The sequence below is a fragment of the Brassica oleracea genome, chromosome C4 (genome assembly GCF_000695525.1).
Source record: "Brassica oleracea var. oleracea cultivar TO1000 chromosome C4, BOL, whole genome shotgun sequence".
NCBI classification, from domain to species: Eukaryota; Viridiplantae; Streptophyta; class Magnoliopsida; order Brassicales; family Brassicaceae; genus Brassica; species Brassica oleracea.
The window spans coordinates 39816636-39833209 of NC_027751.1; the positions used below are offsets into that span (position 1 = coordinate 39816636).

The 16574-nt window shown below is 35.9% G+C and overlaps 4 protein-coding genes and 1 long non-coding RNA gene across 6 annotated transcripts in view; 4 read left to right on the top strand and 1 right to left on the bottom strand.

The window, feature by feature from the left end:
* Positions 1-1470: 1470 nt before the first annotated feature.
* On the top strand, positions 1471-3981 carry LOC106339530 (protein XAP5 CIRCADIAN TIMEKEEPER; the record flags this gene model as incomplete). The annotated part of the gene is given in 12 exon segments (XM_013778357.1): positions 1471-1645; positions 1927-1992; positions 2064-2128; positions 2210-2325; positions 2528-2591; positions 2671-2747; positions 2831-2892; positions 2968-3099; positions 3203-3256; positions 3348-3413; positions 3509-3583; positions 3711-3981. Coding segments are annotated over 12 exon segments (999 nt in total). The 3' UTR covers positions 3762-3981.
* A 760-nt stretch (positions 3982-4741) lies between these two features.
* On the top strand, positions 4742-5947 carry LOC106340469. Of its 2 annotated transcripts, XR_001269400.1 has the most exons (6): positions 4742-4980; positions 5057-5147; positions 5269-5352; positions 5474-5544; positions 5641-5705; positions 5801-5947. It is a non-coding gene; the product is annotated as an uncharacterized LOC106340469 (long non-coding RNA). The 2 variants fall into 2 exon arrangements; XR_001269399.1 differs by having other exon boundaries at positions 5641-5947.
* Positions 5948-7828: 1881 nt separating this feature from the next.
* LOC106342577 (translocon-associated protein subunit alpha-like) lies at positions 7829-9849 on the top strand. Its single transcript, XM_013781550.1, has 8 exons — positions 7829-8004; positions 8398-8562; positions 8642-8692; positions 8788-8876; positions 8967-9044; positions 9119-9322; positions 9436-9507; positions 9585-9849. The coding sequence occupies exons 1-8, from the start codon at positions 7941-7943 to the stop codon at positions 9636-9638; spliced, it is 777 nt and encodes a 258-aa protein (XP_013637004.1). The 5' UTR covers positions 7829-7940; the 3' UTR covers positions 9639-9849.
* Positions 9850-10058: 209 nt separating this feature from the next.
* LOC106342575 (triosephosphate isomerase, chloroplastic) lies at positions 10059-12060 on the bottom strand. The gene is made up of 8 exons (XM_013781549.1): positions 11725-12060; positions 11576-11602; positions 11412-11481; positions 11127-11335; positions 10906-11038; positions 10622-10795; positions 10459-10541; positions 10059-10379 (listed from the first exon to the last, which is right to left on the bottom strand). Exons 1-8 carry the CDS (start codon positions 12043-12045, stop codon positions 10323-10325), a joined length of 1074 nt encoding a protein of 357 aa, XP_013637003.1. The 5' UTR covers positions 12046-12060; the 3' UTR covers positions 10059-10322.
* Positions 12061-16284: 4224 nt separating this feature from the next.
* Positions 16285-16574, top strand: part of LOC106340561 — a 1015-nt gene continuing 725 nt past the window's right edge. Inside the window, exons 1-2 of the mRNA XM_013779420.1 lie at positions 16285-16403; positions 16478-16531. Of these exons, the coding sequence (XP_013634874.1) occupies positions 16333-16403; positions 16478-16531 (125 nt within the window). The 5' untranslated portion in view covers positions 16285-16332. The remainder of the gene's footprint in view (positions 16404-16477; positions 16532-16574) is intronic.

The following is a 16574-nucleotide window of genomic DNA, read 5'->3' on the forward strand; positions in this document are numbered from 1 at the left end:
ATTTCCTCGGAATATTCCGAGGAAATTCCGAGGAAACCCTTTTCTTCCTTATAATTTCCTCGGAATATTCCGAGGAAATTCTGAGGAACTAGTGTTTGGGGTTTCAAAATCTCGAATGTTTTTTTATAAACGGATCGATCGATGTATTTATGTCCAAAAACGCATCGATCGATCACTAGTTCTCCGGAATTTCCTCGGAATATTCCGACGGATTGATGTTTCCTCGGAATTCCGTCGGTATATTCCGAGGAAATTCCGAAGATTTCATTTTCCGTCGGAATGTCCGTCAGAATACCGATGTTTTCTTGTAGTGGATGGACTACATGGAGGAAATTTCAGTGTTATAAATAGTTTCTATTTCACAAAAACAAAGTCACACCAGTTGTAAATAAGCTTTTTTTATCTGAATAAATTTAACATTCATTCAATAAAAGAAAGAAAGTGATTTGCGGTATAGACTGCATAGATGTGCTGAAAGGCTATATCTGCGGCTTCTTATGCAGCTTTCTTGATCATAGCAATTGTTGCCAAATTTGCTTGTAAATAAGATTTCTTTTATAGTAGGAGATTATCCTTGCCATACTCTTCAATTCTCATTAGATAACAATTTTTTTTTAGGTTGAAATCAGTCTCTTGCAAGAGCACTATGCAATCAAAAATATTCCAATGAAAAAAATTAAAGAGAACATTATAATTGTCTTGGTTGTTTAAGCTTAATATACAATCTTTTCAGAATAGTAAGAATGCCAAGGATCAAATACATCATACATGGACATATGCAAAAATGACGACTTAGTAGTTAGAGACTAAACGTGTATTAAAATGTTGAATTTCGACAATAAAGTATGATCCATATCAATTTCTTGTAAGATGACAACATTTAGTTAGATTCTTTTGATACATATTTCAGTGTTTTTAGCGAGATTATAAGAATCTTGTAAGTTAGGTTCGCGGCTACGGCTCTCTTTGTTTTTTGTTTTTGCTAGAAATGTAAATAATGAACAAATGATACAAGTTGTCAACTTGGATCTTATCCTACTTATGAAGCTCAATGGTTGCTAAATGCCCCAAAAAACTATAAGAAAAACAAATATAGGCGAGCGATATCCAAAAGGACCAAAAGCTAGAGCAAATATGCAAGATGGCATAATCAGCTAAATGAAAACTGGTAGGTCAACATGGTGATGGACAAGAAGATGATGACTAGGCTCCGAGCACAATAATAGCACAAGATGATGGCAACTGAAACTAAAAGAAAAGAATTACAGAAACATCTTTAATAAAATAAAGAAATAGTCTGGGCTTAATAGGCCCAATACATATTTACAAGGCCCAAAAGAAAACATTAAAAGCCCAAAACGAGCACAAGCAGTTTACCCAAAATAAAATAGCTTTCACTCAAACACCCACCCAGCAATGGCGGTCGGAAGTGGGAAGAATTGAATTCGTAGCGAGAGAGAGAGAGAGTAGTAAGATGTCGGGAATGGGGGACGGGTACGTGGGTACGTCGCAAGATGGGGTGAGGATACGGAGGCTGCAGAAGCAAAGAGAGGCTGAACGGCGTAAGATCCAGGAGTTGAAGAGCAAGACTGCCTCCGGGCAGGAGCAATCAGGTCTTCTCCAATTCGGCTCCAGCTCTTGCGAGGTGGTTCCACTCTTCTTTCTCTTCTTTCCCTAATCCTAGGTTAATCATCTGCTTTGATCCCGTCTTCCCAATGGTTGGTAGATTGTTGCAGGAACTAAATTAACATCTTCTTACGGCTCTGAATTATAATTCTCAAGTATTTACATGAAATAAAATTTTGAAAAATCATTAGATAAAATGAAGTTGCACTGATTGGCCAAAATGTTTTCTTTTTTAGTGATGTTTGGGCTTGTGACTACTAGTTAGTTGTCTAATACTAATAAATTTGTGTGTTACTTTAGATTCTTGACACTGCTTTTAAGAAGGAAACGGTCGGTTTAGTCACCAGAGAGGAATATGTCGAGAAGGTAACGGCTTCTCCACTTATACACTTCTCTATATTAATTTACATAGCTTATGGTGTTGCTTGTATCTGTAGAGGGTTAATATTCGTAATAAGTTCGAGGAAGAAGAGAAGGAGAAGTTGCAGAAGCTACTCCAAGAGTTAGTTTCCTTTCTACACTCCATTCTATTTTTTATTTTAATGCGATCAAGCTTCATCGACTTTGTTTCTAAACCACTCAGGGAAGAGGAGCTTCAACAACAGAAGCGTAACAAGAAGAGAAAGATCAAGGGAAGCTCCCGCTTATCTTTTTCTGAAGATCTTGACGATGACAGTGATGGAGATGATGGAGAAAACAGTAAGTGAATTCTCGTGTTGGTAATGATACTTGTTTTCGTCACAAAGTTAAAACCACTGTCCCACATCTTCTGCGATCTCATCATGTATTAGTGACTTCAGTTCTACAATCATAGATTGGTTGTTGGAGCTTTTGACATGCAAAAATAGCTTGCTGGCATAGCCTCTTTGAGTTATATTAACATATTTGAGTCCTGGAACAGCGAACTTGCGCTTCGGAAAACTTGGCAAGGACCCCTCAGTCGAAACCAATTTCCTGCCTGACAGGTGATCTCTTGCTCTCTCTCTCTCTGTCTTCATTGTCTGCTTATGCCGCAGCAATCCTTAACTTAAGCTACTGTTTCAGTGAGCGGGAGGCAGAGGAACAAGCTGAACGCGAAAGGCTAAAGAAGCAGTGGACTCGTGAACAAGAGCAGATTAAAAGTTGTTCCCAATTTCCATTAATAATACTTTATTCAAGGAAGATTGTCTAACAAGTACTTTTGTGCGTGTGTGTGTGTTTTCAGACGAGCCTCTTCAGATTACTTATAGTTACTGGGATGGGACGGGGCATAGAAGAGTTATCCAGGCAAGCACAAGCCTACACCTTTTGTCTTACTGGTTTGAGCTTAGGTCATATTCTTACCCTTTATGATTTATACAGGTCCGAAAGGGTGACGCAATTGGGAATTTTCTAAGGGCAGTTCAACAGCAGCTTGCCCCTGACTTCAGGGAGATCCGGACGACATCAGTTGAGAATTTGTTATACGTAAAAGAAGATCTTATAATCCCACATGTGAGAACCATTTTTAACGCATACCGAGTTTGATTATCTAAAACATAAAAGATAACACAAGGGGATGTTGTGTGTTGGTGTTTATTTGCAAAAAAAAATGCAGCAACACAGTTTCTACGAGCTGATCATTAACAAGGCTAGGGGGAAGAGTGGACCGGTAATGCCTTGTTCACAATGTTTTCATGAAGTTTTATTTAGAAAACACTGTAGTAGCTGAGACTCTTCGTGCTCTTCTTTTTCTTTAATAGCTGTTTCACTTTGATGTGCATGAAGACGTGAGAACAATTGCAGATGCAACGATCGAGAAAGACGAGGTATGTGATCTAATTCCATGAGAAAACAAAGTAGTTTGATGATGGTAGTAAGTACTGCTGGTTTCTAAATCACTATAAAAATGTGTGCTTGGAAGTCGCATGCGGGGAAAGTGGTGGAGAGGCATTGGTACGAGAAGAACAAGCATATATTCCCTGCTTCCAGATGGGAGGTAAACTACTGCTGGTTTCTAAATCACTATAATGAATGTATCCATGTATGTCTTGGAGAATGTTAAGAGTCAAAATTCTTGGTTCTTACAATCTTTTTGTTTCTTCGTAATAATATTTGGGGGGCAGATATACGACCCGACGAAGAAATGGGAACGGTACACAGTCCATGGGAATTGATTGATTGATAATCTGGAGCACAAACATATGCTCTTATTGATGGATGGATCACTTGGAATCTTTGTTCACATGATGATGAATCATCAGATAGTAGTAGCGGTGGAATGCTTTTTTTTTAAAAAAAGAATGCTTATTATCGCTCCGCCTTGATACCATTACTTTCTGTCCTCTGTTTATTACTTAAAAAAGAAAAACTTGTTTAGTTTTGTTATTTTTTTCATATATATATGATAATAGTATTTGTGTGAGATGATGTTGTGATTAGAGTGGGAGGGAGCACATAGATTAAAAGAATGTTTCAGATGATTATACTTTTGACATAAAGTAATAGATTTGATATTCATAATTATGTAATTATCCATAACAGAAACAAGTAATTGTGTGATGTATATCTATCTATCTATATAAAAGAGTGTTTTGCTCTCTCCTGGTGAAGCTACGTCACTAAGTCGATGGCTGTGAACGTAACACGTGTCATCTTCATAAAATGCACAGTTTCATTTAAGTTAGGATACAGTTAGCCGTTGTCTTCTATCTATGCGATGAATGAGCTAGAGCAACAATGGAGATCAAATCAAGTCAGCCGAAACGTCTCATTAATGATACTCATCTAACACCAAGGCAGTTTTCTTTACCTATAAAAAGGTAAGTCTTCTACTCTTGAACATCATCCTAACATTTTGTTATTCTACAGAAAACAAAGAAAATTCTCAATCATGGCTAACTCATCGGTTCTTCTTGGTTATTTGAAGACTGGTGACTGCTCTTACACCGTCCATGTGCGGTTGCTCCGATTCAGGGAAGCTGATTCTTGGTGATTTGAATATTATATTATCTCATGCTCATAGTATTTTTTTTTATTTTTCCAGCAACCACCTTCGTAAGGATGATCTATTTTATATAGATTTAGATCTTCATTGAACCTATTTTTGTTTTTTTTCAATGTTGTTTCATAAAGATCTCTTTCACATTTGTTACGGTCAACCGTCATGCCAGCCACCATGAATGTTCACCGGCTAGCCACTTACAGAGACCGTCTCCAGGCTGGTTCACCGGTGCAACCAGAACTTCAGGCTTTCAGACTTGCTTCTGACAGTCCGGTACAGTGATTCAACCAATCTAGATGTGCTAAACGAACCAGATTCTCACATTCCTGAAGAACGTTTCGGTGATCACGATTCGCTTCTTGGCCCAGCCAACACCAACACACATCTTCTAGGTACAGCTTCTTAAAGACTGTTTATGACAGACTTATCATTGAAACAGAATAAAAAAAGATGTTATTAATCTCTCAGACGTTATTACTGAGCTCACTGCTATGAGAAGTACGGTGAGTGACATTCCTCAAGTAAAAGAGCGAGTTATGGCGACTATGTAGATCGACAGGTACTCTTCTATATTTGAATCTATTCAAAACTTTCATAAATTATCTAATTTCCTTTTGCATATATGTTGACCTTTTTATGATATGCCTTCCTTTTCACACACATATCATTGTCACTTTCAGTCTGTTTGACTCACAAGCGATCTCTTTTCACAAGAAACTTGAAGGTTGTTGTTGCAAGTAGCATAAACCCAAAGATGGTAGGAGGTATATTTGTGTCTAGAGTTAAAAACACATGCATACTGTCACTTATACTAATTTTAAAGTTTAGTGCTTACGTGTGAGGATCCTAATATTCTTAAAACACACATGGAATATTTTTTTGCAGGACGTTTATCACACTTGTGTTTTTCGACAAGGAAACTGATGCAGAAGCTTGACATGTCTCTTTCATTTAAAGTGAGGAACTTGCAATTCCATTTTTCCTGAGAATACTTTTGCAAGAGTTTTTTTCTTGGTGCACTGTATTAATAGGTCTTATATTTGTGGTTTTAGGATCAGTCAAAACAGAACACATTCAGATCTCGATTATTAATCTATAGTACATGAAGAAGTTTCAGGTAGATATTTATTTCCCTATGTCATCTAATCTTATTCATGTTCAAAGTATGAAGGTTGTCTCATGAACGGAGATGATGATTGTGTCATCCTTTAGCACGTTAAACATGACAGACATGATCTTTTGAAGAGAGAAATAGATGTGTATCTGCTGCAGTTGTACGGCTACTGAGATAGAGAGGACACACAAGAGGATGAATACAAAATATAGATCTGCAGTACTAATCATATCTACTAATATATAAGCCCATATGTAGAAAAATAATACTAGTGTGCACAATGATTTGGTCTATGTGTTATTGTATATAGTATTCTTTCTAGACTACGATTCTTCTTTAATCTTCTTCTCTGAATATTCTTCTACTCAAGTCATTAGAAAATTACCAGTTACAGTACTACTTTGGAAAAAATTGTTTCAGTTAATAACACTTGGTACATCAATTGATATGTTAGCCTGCACAGAGTAAGTTTACAGCAACTTGCGAACCACCGAGTTCGTATATTGAATCAATAGAATTTTTCGACACTACTTCCAATGGGTTTGGATACAACAACAATACAATGAATTGTATCCTAAAGACTTGCCCATATCCAAGTACCTTTGGTCAAGGTTTATATGCTTATCAAAGTCTGCATTTTATGATTTTAAAGTAATTATTGTTTTGAATCTACTTTATAACTTTATATTATAGTAATAGACTATAATAGATAATTAATTTCATAATAATATACTTTTAAAAATTCCGGTTCAAAATAGCTATTCAGTGAATCAGTGTTACATGATCCAAAAATATAGCTTGCAATATATCTGTTGAAAAATATAATATTATGAAAATAAAATAACAATATTTCATAAAAAATTTACTAATAAAAAATATGGTAAATTTTTAAGGAAATAATAAACTAATTATATATATAATAAAACCAATGTACAAAAATCATATTCAAAAGGTAATCAAATAAAAATAAAACAACAACCAATTATACTCTAAAACTAATAATAATATTTGTTTAATAATCTTAATCAGTTTGGATGATATGGTTTAATTGAAAAAGTTTTAATAAAATATGTATATTCTTAAATAATCAATTTCAGAAACAAAATTAAAATTTTCATATTATCTACAACAGTAGGTTTAGAAATGTATAAAAAGAAAAAAAGGTAAAATAATTACATTAATGAAATTTTTATTATTAATTTATAAATTCTTTTATTTTTAATAAAAAAAAACAAATAGTAAAGATTAACATTATTTTAGTTTAAAGCAAACCAAATTTTCTTACACGTATTTAAAATATAATCTATTTTTAGTTATTTTCATTTGCTTATCCGTTAGTAGGACGAGTTTAACCCTAATATCATATAAAACAAATCAACTTCAGAGTTCTACAATTTTCCATGAAACACATCAAATTCTTTCTCCATTTATTAAGAAGTATTTTAAAAGCAATACAAATTAATACTAAAGGTTAACATTTATTTCTTATTGGATTCTTAAATGTCAAAAAAAAAATGGTATGGCTAAAAAAATTAAACAAATAGAAACATATGCAAATTTCTTAAAAAACATCCTTATAAATTTACTATTAGGTAGAAGTACGCTGCACTAAAATTATATAAAACTCACTGATTGCTTGGTCGATAAGATATTACTAAACCGAGACTAAGATAACAAAATCAAAAATAAATTGATCCAACAATATATTCGACTACTTAAAAGCGTTACATAATTTAATTCGTCAAGCCCATACAAAGCCACATTAACAAACGTGATAGCCCAATATCTCTAATAGTCCTATAAAATACAGTTCACATACGTTTGAACTTGCATATCTAACGACGAAAAATCCACCATTTTTTTCAAATATCTCATAATGTAAAACAATCAATACATCATGAAACTAAAGAATACCTAACAAACAATGCTTTTACGATTCCGTTCAAAGGAAAATGATACATAATCCAAATCTCGCGCGTAGCGCGGACCGACCCTAGTATTATTATAAAGCAAAGTAACAAATCCTCAAATGAAAGACCAAACAAAAGAAAACGCTGTCGTTTCGTCGAGTTTCTATGGTTGTGATTTTTTTCATTCAGAAATAATAATTATCTTATTGGTTACATTAGCATAAATAGCATCATCGATCGAGGACGAGTGTTTGTTGTTCTCCTTGTGAAATTGCCGTTGACCAGAGGGAAACAAGAAAAGAAAAAAAGAGAGGCGAAGAAGAAGAAGATGAAGATGAATGTTAGGGTTTTGTTTCTGGCTCTCCTTCTCCTCGCATCTCCTCTGCTCCAAGGTCTCCCCTCCTTCTCTTTCTCATTGGTTATCTAGTGTTGTGGATCTAGATCCGTTTTTTTAAATCGTCGCATTCTTCTAGTTTCGGGTTTGGTTCCGATCTGATGTTTCTGGACGGATCTAGATCTCCTGAATCCTAGTTATGGATCCGATTGCTCGCGACTTAATAACAATAATAACAATCTGTTGTTCTATGTGTGTTGCTGCTACTGTCGTTGAGAAATTTACAAATCTTACTATGTATATTAGATCGAATTGCCAATTAGTGTAAGATTATGTATTATAGTGTATTCGTGCTGCATGTCTTTGATTCACGAAAAAATTGCTAATTACCTGTAATACAATGGACCCTGATGATGCGTTTTGTTTCTTCTCTTACTATCCCGTTTCTCAGTTGCTAGAAGTCAAGTGGACGATGATCATTCCAGTCTTGTTGACGATGTTGTCGGAGAACACAGTGATTCTGGTGCTGACGAAGATGACCAGGACTTGGATATCAACTTGACCTCAGCTCCAGGAGTTGAGACTGTCTGTGTTTTCCCCAGAAACAGTGCCAGAGGTAAGAGATCCATTGTTATTTGTGATCTTTATTGCCATTTCTTAAAAATATTTTAATTCCCATTGTTTTCCCTCTGCAGTGGTTCCAGCTGGAGAAGAGACTGAGCTCCTTGTTGCTCTCAAGAACGATGGTAACTGATCCCCTTTTGTGTGTTTCTGTTAGCTTGTTAACAAAAACAATCTTCTAAATATACCCAATATTGCCTCTGTGTGTGTGACATTACAGGGAAACCTACCGTTGGTGTGATGGGAATCAGGGCCAGCGTCCATCTTCCTTATGATCATAAGTTGTTGGTTCAGAATCTTACCACGATGGTATCTTCCTTTTCCTTTTATACCTTTCCCACAAGAAAATATTTGTTTCCTGATCTTCTCATGCATGCCCCTCCTCCTTTCATTTTGCAGAGATACAACAATGCCTCCATCCCAACTTCTGTTCAAGCAACATTCCCCTACGTCTTTGCTGTTAGCCAGTACCTGCAGGTAACACACACACATCCCACAACTAAACACACATTTTTAAATAAACAACAGTAATCTAACTCCGTCTTGCACAGCCTGGGGCATTTGATCTGGTGGGTTATGTCATCTACGACGTGGAAGGGAAGCCATACCAGAGTGTCTTCTACAATGGAACCATCGAGGTAGTTGAATCTGGAGGTCTTCTCAGCGGTGAGTCTGTCTTCCTTATCACACTTGGGATTGCTCTCCTCCTCCTCCTCGGTCTATGGGCATACAGCCAAGTTCAGCGTCTCACCAAGGTAAAACCCCATCATCAATGCTATTCCCAGCAACCTGTTTTGAACATTTCAAATTGTGTGTGTTTGATCTTATTTTGTGGAATTTTATCTGACAAATCTCCCTCTGTTTCCAGAAAACCAAAAAGGTGTCAAAGGTGGAAGTAGGAACAAGGTCTACGGACGCATCAATGGACGAGTGGCTCGAGGTTTGCATCTCTCTCTCTCATTTTTAGAGTTTGTTTCCTCTTCGTTGGGATTGAAGTGTGTGTTGTTGTGCCTTCAGGGAACTCATTTGGCCAAGTCATTGTCTGGGAAATCAAAGAGCAAGAAGAACTAAAAAAGAGCCTTTTTGCTTCTTTGCAGTTACTAGACTCAAGTCTTTTTTGGCGTTTTGAAAGAGTTTTAAGTTCAGTCTCGAGGAAGTTTAGAGTTTTTAAACGACTTTTTTTTTGTTCATGCGTTGTACCATCTAGACAATCTTTCTTTTTATTCTTGTCATACGTATCCTACTCAGCTTAACTTACAATGATTTAGATCTCCCCTTTACAGGAAAGAAGTGGACCACATTAGTTGGAATTTTACACTAGACAATTGCAAAAAAAACAAAAATGTAGAAGAAAACAACATTAACAAGAGGATTGATTGTATACAATTCTTCTTCAGAAGACAATTTAACTATCAAGATTCATCACGAAAGACTTCAACATTGACCTCCATTGAGAGGGCTTATTACACTTTTAAATGTGTGGCTTGAGAATTGTTTTTAAGATTTTATAGAAAAGGACTCTTAAATTCACAAGTAAATAGTTTAAACACTTTATAAGTTACAAGATCTTAAACCAAAGACCTTTTTTTCTCTGTTGCAGAACTAAACTTCCTTCAAACCAGAACTCATGAATCAATTTTTGTTTTCATTATTAGTTCAAGAACAAGTGAGAACACAACAACGACAAGGTCGCAAGCCTCCCTTTTATTTCATCATCTCATCCGTTCCGTGGAGAAGTGCGGAAAGCTGTCTCAATCAAGCAGCAACTTTCTTTGACGTGACTGAGTTCACAATGGTCGCAAACTCAGGTCCCTATAGTCACACATCAAACGTGGGGTTACATTATATTCAACCAACCAACCGCAGTATTCACAACTAAACTAACACAAACCTTCAAGGAGGCACCGCCGACAAGAAAACCATCAATGTCTTCTTCTTTGGCAAGCTCTGCACAGTTGCCTCCATTGACAGAACCTGACAGTTTTAAAGGAAAACAATCAGATCATACAGTTTGACTTCGTGAGGGTGGACAACTAAACAAAACTAAAACGCACCTCCGTATATGATCCTCGTTTTGGAAGCGACTTCTTCAGAGACATTCTTCTTGAGCCAATCGCGGACAGCTACATGGACTTCCTGAGCTTGCTGAGGAGATGCAACTTTGCCAGTACCAATTGCCCATACTGGCTCGTATGCAACCACTACCTTGTCCCAGCTAGGCACCGCATCTGAAAACACACACACAAAATAGATATATTACACTGCTTTTTAATACATGGTTTGAACCATGAAACAGCAAGTAATAAAAAAAAAACAAAACATCAGTGTGTAATAATACCAGCAAAGGCCTTCAATTGGTCGAAGCAAACATCAAAAGTCTTGCCTGCTTCCCTCTCTTCCAGCTTCTCCCCGATACAAGCTATTACTCCAAGACCCTCACTCAACGCGTAAGCAGCTTTCTTCCCGATAAACTATTGAGAGACCAGAGCAAACATTGGCTTGACAAAACTTTTTTTTTAAATGAACAAACTAACAAGTTATAAATTTTTATTAACTGACCTCATCCTTTTCTCCTATGACATGTCTCCTTTCGGAATGGCCAAGAATGACCCATTTGCAGCCAATGTCTTTGAGCTGTTCCACGCTGATTTCACCGGTGAAGGCACCACCTTTCCCAACCCAAGAGTTCTGACCAGATATTTCAATACGGTCTGTCAAGGAAGATTTGACTTGGTCGATGTACACAAATGGAGGCGACACAACCACATCTACCACATATCATTAAAGAAACAATTACATAGGGATTCAAATGATAAGAAGGAAGAGTAGAGCAGAAAGTCTCACCAACATCTGATTCCAAGGTTGCAGTGTTGAGGTCAGAGACAAGCTTGGTGATGGACTCCTTAGTCCCGTTCTAGAACACATGCCACAAGAGACTTGTTAGTTCCAGTGAGAGAGATAAGAGAGATGAAAGATGATTTGGATTCCTTAGGGACTATTGTACTTACACACTTCCAGTTTCCTCCAACGAAAAACTGCAACATAAGAGAGAGAAACCAAGTAGGGATCAGACATGATGATCGCAAACTAAAACATATTCTCTCGAGAAACCAAAGCTAAGCATTGAATCATATGATTCTTATAGAGATGAAAGCACCTTTCCGGATCCGGCCATGGCGACGACGCCTCTAGGAGACCGGTGCGAGGAGGAAACGAGACGGATAGATGAGTTGACGCGGTGGGAGAAGGATACGGCGGCTTCGAGCTTGGGGCAAGTGTGGCGGAGGCCGGAAAATGAAGGAGCAGAGGGCTGAGTGCCAGCGGCAGTGAGAGAGGAAGCCATAGAGAGATAAGGTCTTAAGCTTTGGCGTGTAGTGAGTGGACAAAAAGGCGATAGAGACGAGACTGTGACTCTCTCAAGCAGAACAGAGATGGAAGAAGGCGATGAGGGTTGGTGTGGTGCTCCTGCGTTTCTCATGAAAGGTTACTTTTGTCTTTTTATTAGTATCAACAGTTGTTCTAGAGTTTGGAATCCATGCCACATGCGCCTAAGGACGTCTGGCTCTCACGCTCTTTCAATTCGGATGGAAGCCTTTCCCAATAGGCCCATTTTGAGCGCTAAAAAGTATTTTTATCCATTTAAACCTATATTTATTTTATTAGTGGTTCGTCTTTGATATCTAATAAGTGTGTTTGTTCGTTGTTGTATATCTTTTTTTTTTTGTAAGAAGGCAAATTCCTTATTTTATGCAACAATATTCTGGTTTTGGCGGGATGTGGTAGCTCGTTTGGTAAGGGTTTTGCGGGCCAATTTCGTTGTTGTATATCTTATAGAAGAATTGTGTTATATATGTTCTGTTGTGGATTGTAAGATTTGTGTGTTCATTAATTTTACACAGTAATAACAATGGATTGGTTTGATGTCATGTTTTGTGTGTATTCAAAGCTGTTACTTTCAACTAAATGAAGTTTTGTATTTCTATATGTTTGTGTTAAGAATTGATCCTTGTGATAGTAAATGCCTTTGATATGGAGCTTCAACTTAGATGCATATATTTTTTTTATTTATGTTTCTCACTCATGTTTTAGTTGAAATTTGTGTATATATGATTAACCTGTCTCTTTTAAATTTTATCTTTTTATATATTACTTTTCACTTGAAATTATATTTTGTTATACTTATTTTTTTTAATTGATTTTATATATTAATTTTGATTATATGTTTAGTTAGTTTGACGCCTACAATTTTAGACACGGATGACAAAGGAGAGATTATGTTTGAAAGATAATTTAAGGAATGCATATAACATAATTCACAAACCCATCTAATAGTGCGATGCTCCCTTATAGGTAGACATAAATTATAGATAACATGTTGTGGAAATACATATGACAGAGTACAGAGTTTGTCAAAACTAGGAATCAAAGTTTACAAATACAAGTCTGAAACTAAAATGCAAATCAGATAGTAAGACTAATAAGAAAGAGATAATAGTTTGCGGATTTTATCAATGTGTTTTCTTCCCTTGAGTGTTCATTATTTGTTTTTTTGGCAACAAAAGGCTATTCTATTCTACACTAAGAAGAATCCAAACTCGATGGCCAGCACAGTAGAACTGAATCAACATAAACCATAGTAGAAGGCAGATTCCGAGTACTGTGTGCTAGCTTATCAACTAATGTATTTATTACCGTTGAAATATGTCAGATAGGCAAAGTGGGAAAGAACGTCTTACATCACAAAAATTCTTCCATATGTGTAGTGACGGCCGGTTATTCTGTCGGTGTAGACACCATCTTCACTAGTGGAGAACAATATGTTGCAAACACCACTTCTGAAATATGAAGGGTTTTCATGCACTCAATCGCCCAAATCATTGCTTCACATTCTGCATGTAAAGGTGATAGACTCCTAATGATATTCATGGCACCCATCATATTTTCGGTTACTCCTTCTTTCTTGCAAAACCATCTTTGTTCTGTATAGATTGCATTTTCTTTCCAAGATCCATCAACATAGCAGTAATTCGCATTGCTAAACTCCAGACTCCCATGGGATGTGGGATATTCTCTCACAACTGAAAAATCCTTGATTTGCGCTTTCGTCCACAATGTCCTTTCAATCTCATCCATACGTAGAATTTCTGGTGGCGTCTTTTTTTTATTTTAAAGAATTTATCATTTCAATTTTTTCAAATATAACACATTATCCATGGTTAATAGCTTAAATCCGGTTCATTTGGGAGCCTCCAGAATAAGTAGTCCATATTGGTAAAGACTAAGGGACTCGAGAAATTCCTAGATGAGATGGAATTTTTGAAAGCGCTCAGGTTTGAAGTGCTATTGGATACTCAAAAATCACATTGTTTGCTGATTCTTCCTCAGCTCCACAAATTGGACATTGAGTATCACATTCAATACCCCGAGCCCAAAGATTCTTTGTAACCGGTAAACTTCTCGATAAAACCTGTCAAACAAAGTGTTATAATTTCGGAGAACATTGAAGTTTCCATGAGAAAGCTAGAAGAGCCTTTGTGTCCGGTCCAAAAGTATATTGTTACATTCCCAAATCAGGGTACAACTTTTCCATATGATATCATGATTTAAATGTATACCATCTGTGGTCTGTAAAATGCCATCCAAGTGAATATGGTTTGGATTGGCGACTAATCGCTATGCTCTGAATAACATCTGAATTTTCACTTTTTAGCATGTTTTAAATACATATATTAGTTAAATAAAAGATCGAGTAATAAATTTTCTAAAAATATTCTCAAAATAAGTAATATTTTGGGATGCATTCTAAAAACAATTAACTTATTTAATAAATGAAGTAGATAATATTTGTTTAGCGCAGAAAATATCTTTTTATTTAAAAACAAGAGATTAAATAAAAAGAGTGAGTTACTCTCTCTCTCTCTCTCTCTTTTTATTCTTATATATCTTTTAGAGAGAGAGAGAAAGCAATTTTTTTTTGTTCTTTCGATCTTTGATCGAAATCAATTCCGGTGTCATCCAGATATTTATATCTTTTCCGATGTATTCTGATAATATAATTCCAATTTTGTTTGGAATTATCTTTTTGGTGTGTATGTTTTCCCTTTATAGATTTGACTTCATATTATTAATTTCAATTTAATCATAATGGGTAAGGTTCCAACGGAAGTAACAAAGTCTACCCACTTTTGATTCACCACGGTGAGATAACGAAGAACGAATAATCGTCCGTTTTATCAATAATTTGGGCGAGTTTTTGAATAGGGATGAAAATATAAATTAATATAGTAAAATCTGTAGAAGAAAAAATGTGTAATAAGTTGAAGGGTCATATGTAAATGTGAGTTATCTTATACATGAACTAGAAAACACAATAACACAAGGAAAATTCATTTCAATACGACTAGATTAATCTTTTGAACATACAAGTTTCATTTAAAAGCAATTCTTCATCATTTTAATACAAACATTTACTTGTTGAACTAGACACTCGTGTTCAAAAACTTGTATTAGGTCTTTTGAACCACTCACGCTTCCAACGCCTTAGTATTTGACTCACAAAAATTCTTTCGACTAAAAGCTTTCTTTGTGTGTTAACCAACACATTCGATGTACACCCTCTTTATACTTTAGAGGAAAACTTAGACCCAACGATCTACAAAATAGATTCTTTCATTTTGTATTCTTCAGCGAATAAATCAATCTCCCTTATTACGTAATGTTGATTATTTCTTCTACAATATTTCCCTTAAGCCGCTTCCGAGGTTAATCTCCCTTGAAGAACACTCCAAACAGATTCCTTTCTTATGTCACTTCAAGAAAACAAACTAATTATTATGGAGGATTTTGTTGGAAATTCGCCGGGAAATCTATTTTCGATGAATTTCCGATAGAAAAAACTGTCGGTTCTATCTCGTCGGAAAATAATTTCGTCAGAATTTTCTCGGGGCTATCTGACAAATTTCCGACGGATAAATTTCTAACAAAAAATTTCCTTTAGAAATTTTCGACAAATATCAGAAATAGCAATAGGTTACAGAGTATGGACACCGATGGTTCTAATATCAGAAATTGTCCAAACATTCGTTACTTTTACGCCTCTGCAACCCAAGCCTTTTGAGTTTTTTTTTTCTTGTTTAGTATACGATTTCTCTACCATTTTTCTTTTTCTTTTGGAAGCTAGCTTGTTCTCCGGCTTCCATCAAGAGTTGTGTAACTTGAGATTGTCTCAGCTCAACATTCTACCTGAGACTAAACCCTAATTTGGGGTTCATCATAGATAGTCTCTTTGACTATATTTTTCCACAAGACTTGTGCTTGATCAAAGAGTATTTCACAGACTTCATTAAAAAATACTAAAGTGTTTTAATAGGAGGCTGTAGTAGGATTTTCTCTTTGAAGTATACTGGTAGTTATAAGTTCTCAGGGATACTTCGTAGTTGGCCGGAGGTATATACAGATTGATAGTAGTAGATTTTAAGGACCATAGTATTTTATCTGTTCTTCTATAGTTTTTTTTTTTCAAATAATCCTTTGTAAATGTTTATTCATTCTTTGATTAATCAATATAAAGTTTAATTAAAAAAAGATACTAAAAGTGTTTGATAGATTCTCTGTTTGTAAGGCTTTTATAGCACAACAACGTGTTATGGGGTAAAGTCTTGTTGGGTATATAGTTATCAACAGGCCCATTATTATTATTATAGTGTCCACCATATCTGTTACCTTTCCATCGGTGGAGGCTGTACCTGTCCAGCAGGAAAGAGAGATGGAACCGCCAGCCACCGCAGAAAAACGCTCCTCCAGACGCCTTCTCTTTGACCGCCGTTACGGCTGGGTGTAAAATTTCTACACTTTTTTTTCATCACTTCTTTTATCAATTTCCCAACTGATTCTTCTAGGTTGGCTTCTAGGGTCGACGAGTGGAAGGACCCATCTGAGGAAGCTCTTGCCGGCGGAAGAGGAATGTGAGTCTAATCCTTTTCTTCTTCTTCGAAATCTATGAAACCC

Bases quoted from the DNA above. Each gene is read 5' to 3' on its own strand.
- LOC106342575 (XM_013781549.1), bottom strand. From the start codon at position 12,045: ATGAGAAACGCAGGAGCACCACACCAACCCTCATCGCCTTCTTCCATC. The intron at 11,482-11,575 runs GTAAGTACAATA...CATGTGTTCTAG, and splicing joins TTGGAGGAAACTGGAAGTGT to AACGGGACTAAGGAGTCCAT. The intron at 11,336-11,411 runs GTGAGACTTTCT...GATATGTGGTAG, and splicing joins AACCTTGGAATCAGATGTTG to ATGTGGTTGTGTCGCCTCCA.
- LOC106342577 (XM_013781550.1), top strand. From the start codon at position 7,941: ATGAAGATGAATGTTAGGGTTTTGTTTCTGGCTCTCCTTCTCCTCGCA. The intron at 8,563-8,641 runs GTAAGAGATCCA...TTCCCTCTGCAG, and splicing joins CCCCAGAAACAGTGCCAGAG to TGGTTCCAGCTGGAGAAGAG. The intron at 9,323-9,435 runs GTAAAACCCCAT...CTCTGTTTCCAG, and splicing joins AAGTTCAGCGTCTCACCAAG to AAAACCAAAAAGGTGTCAAA.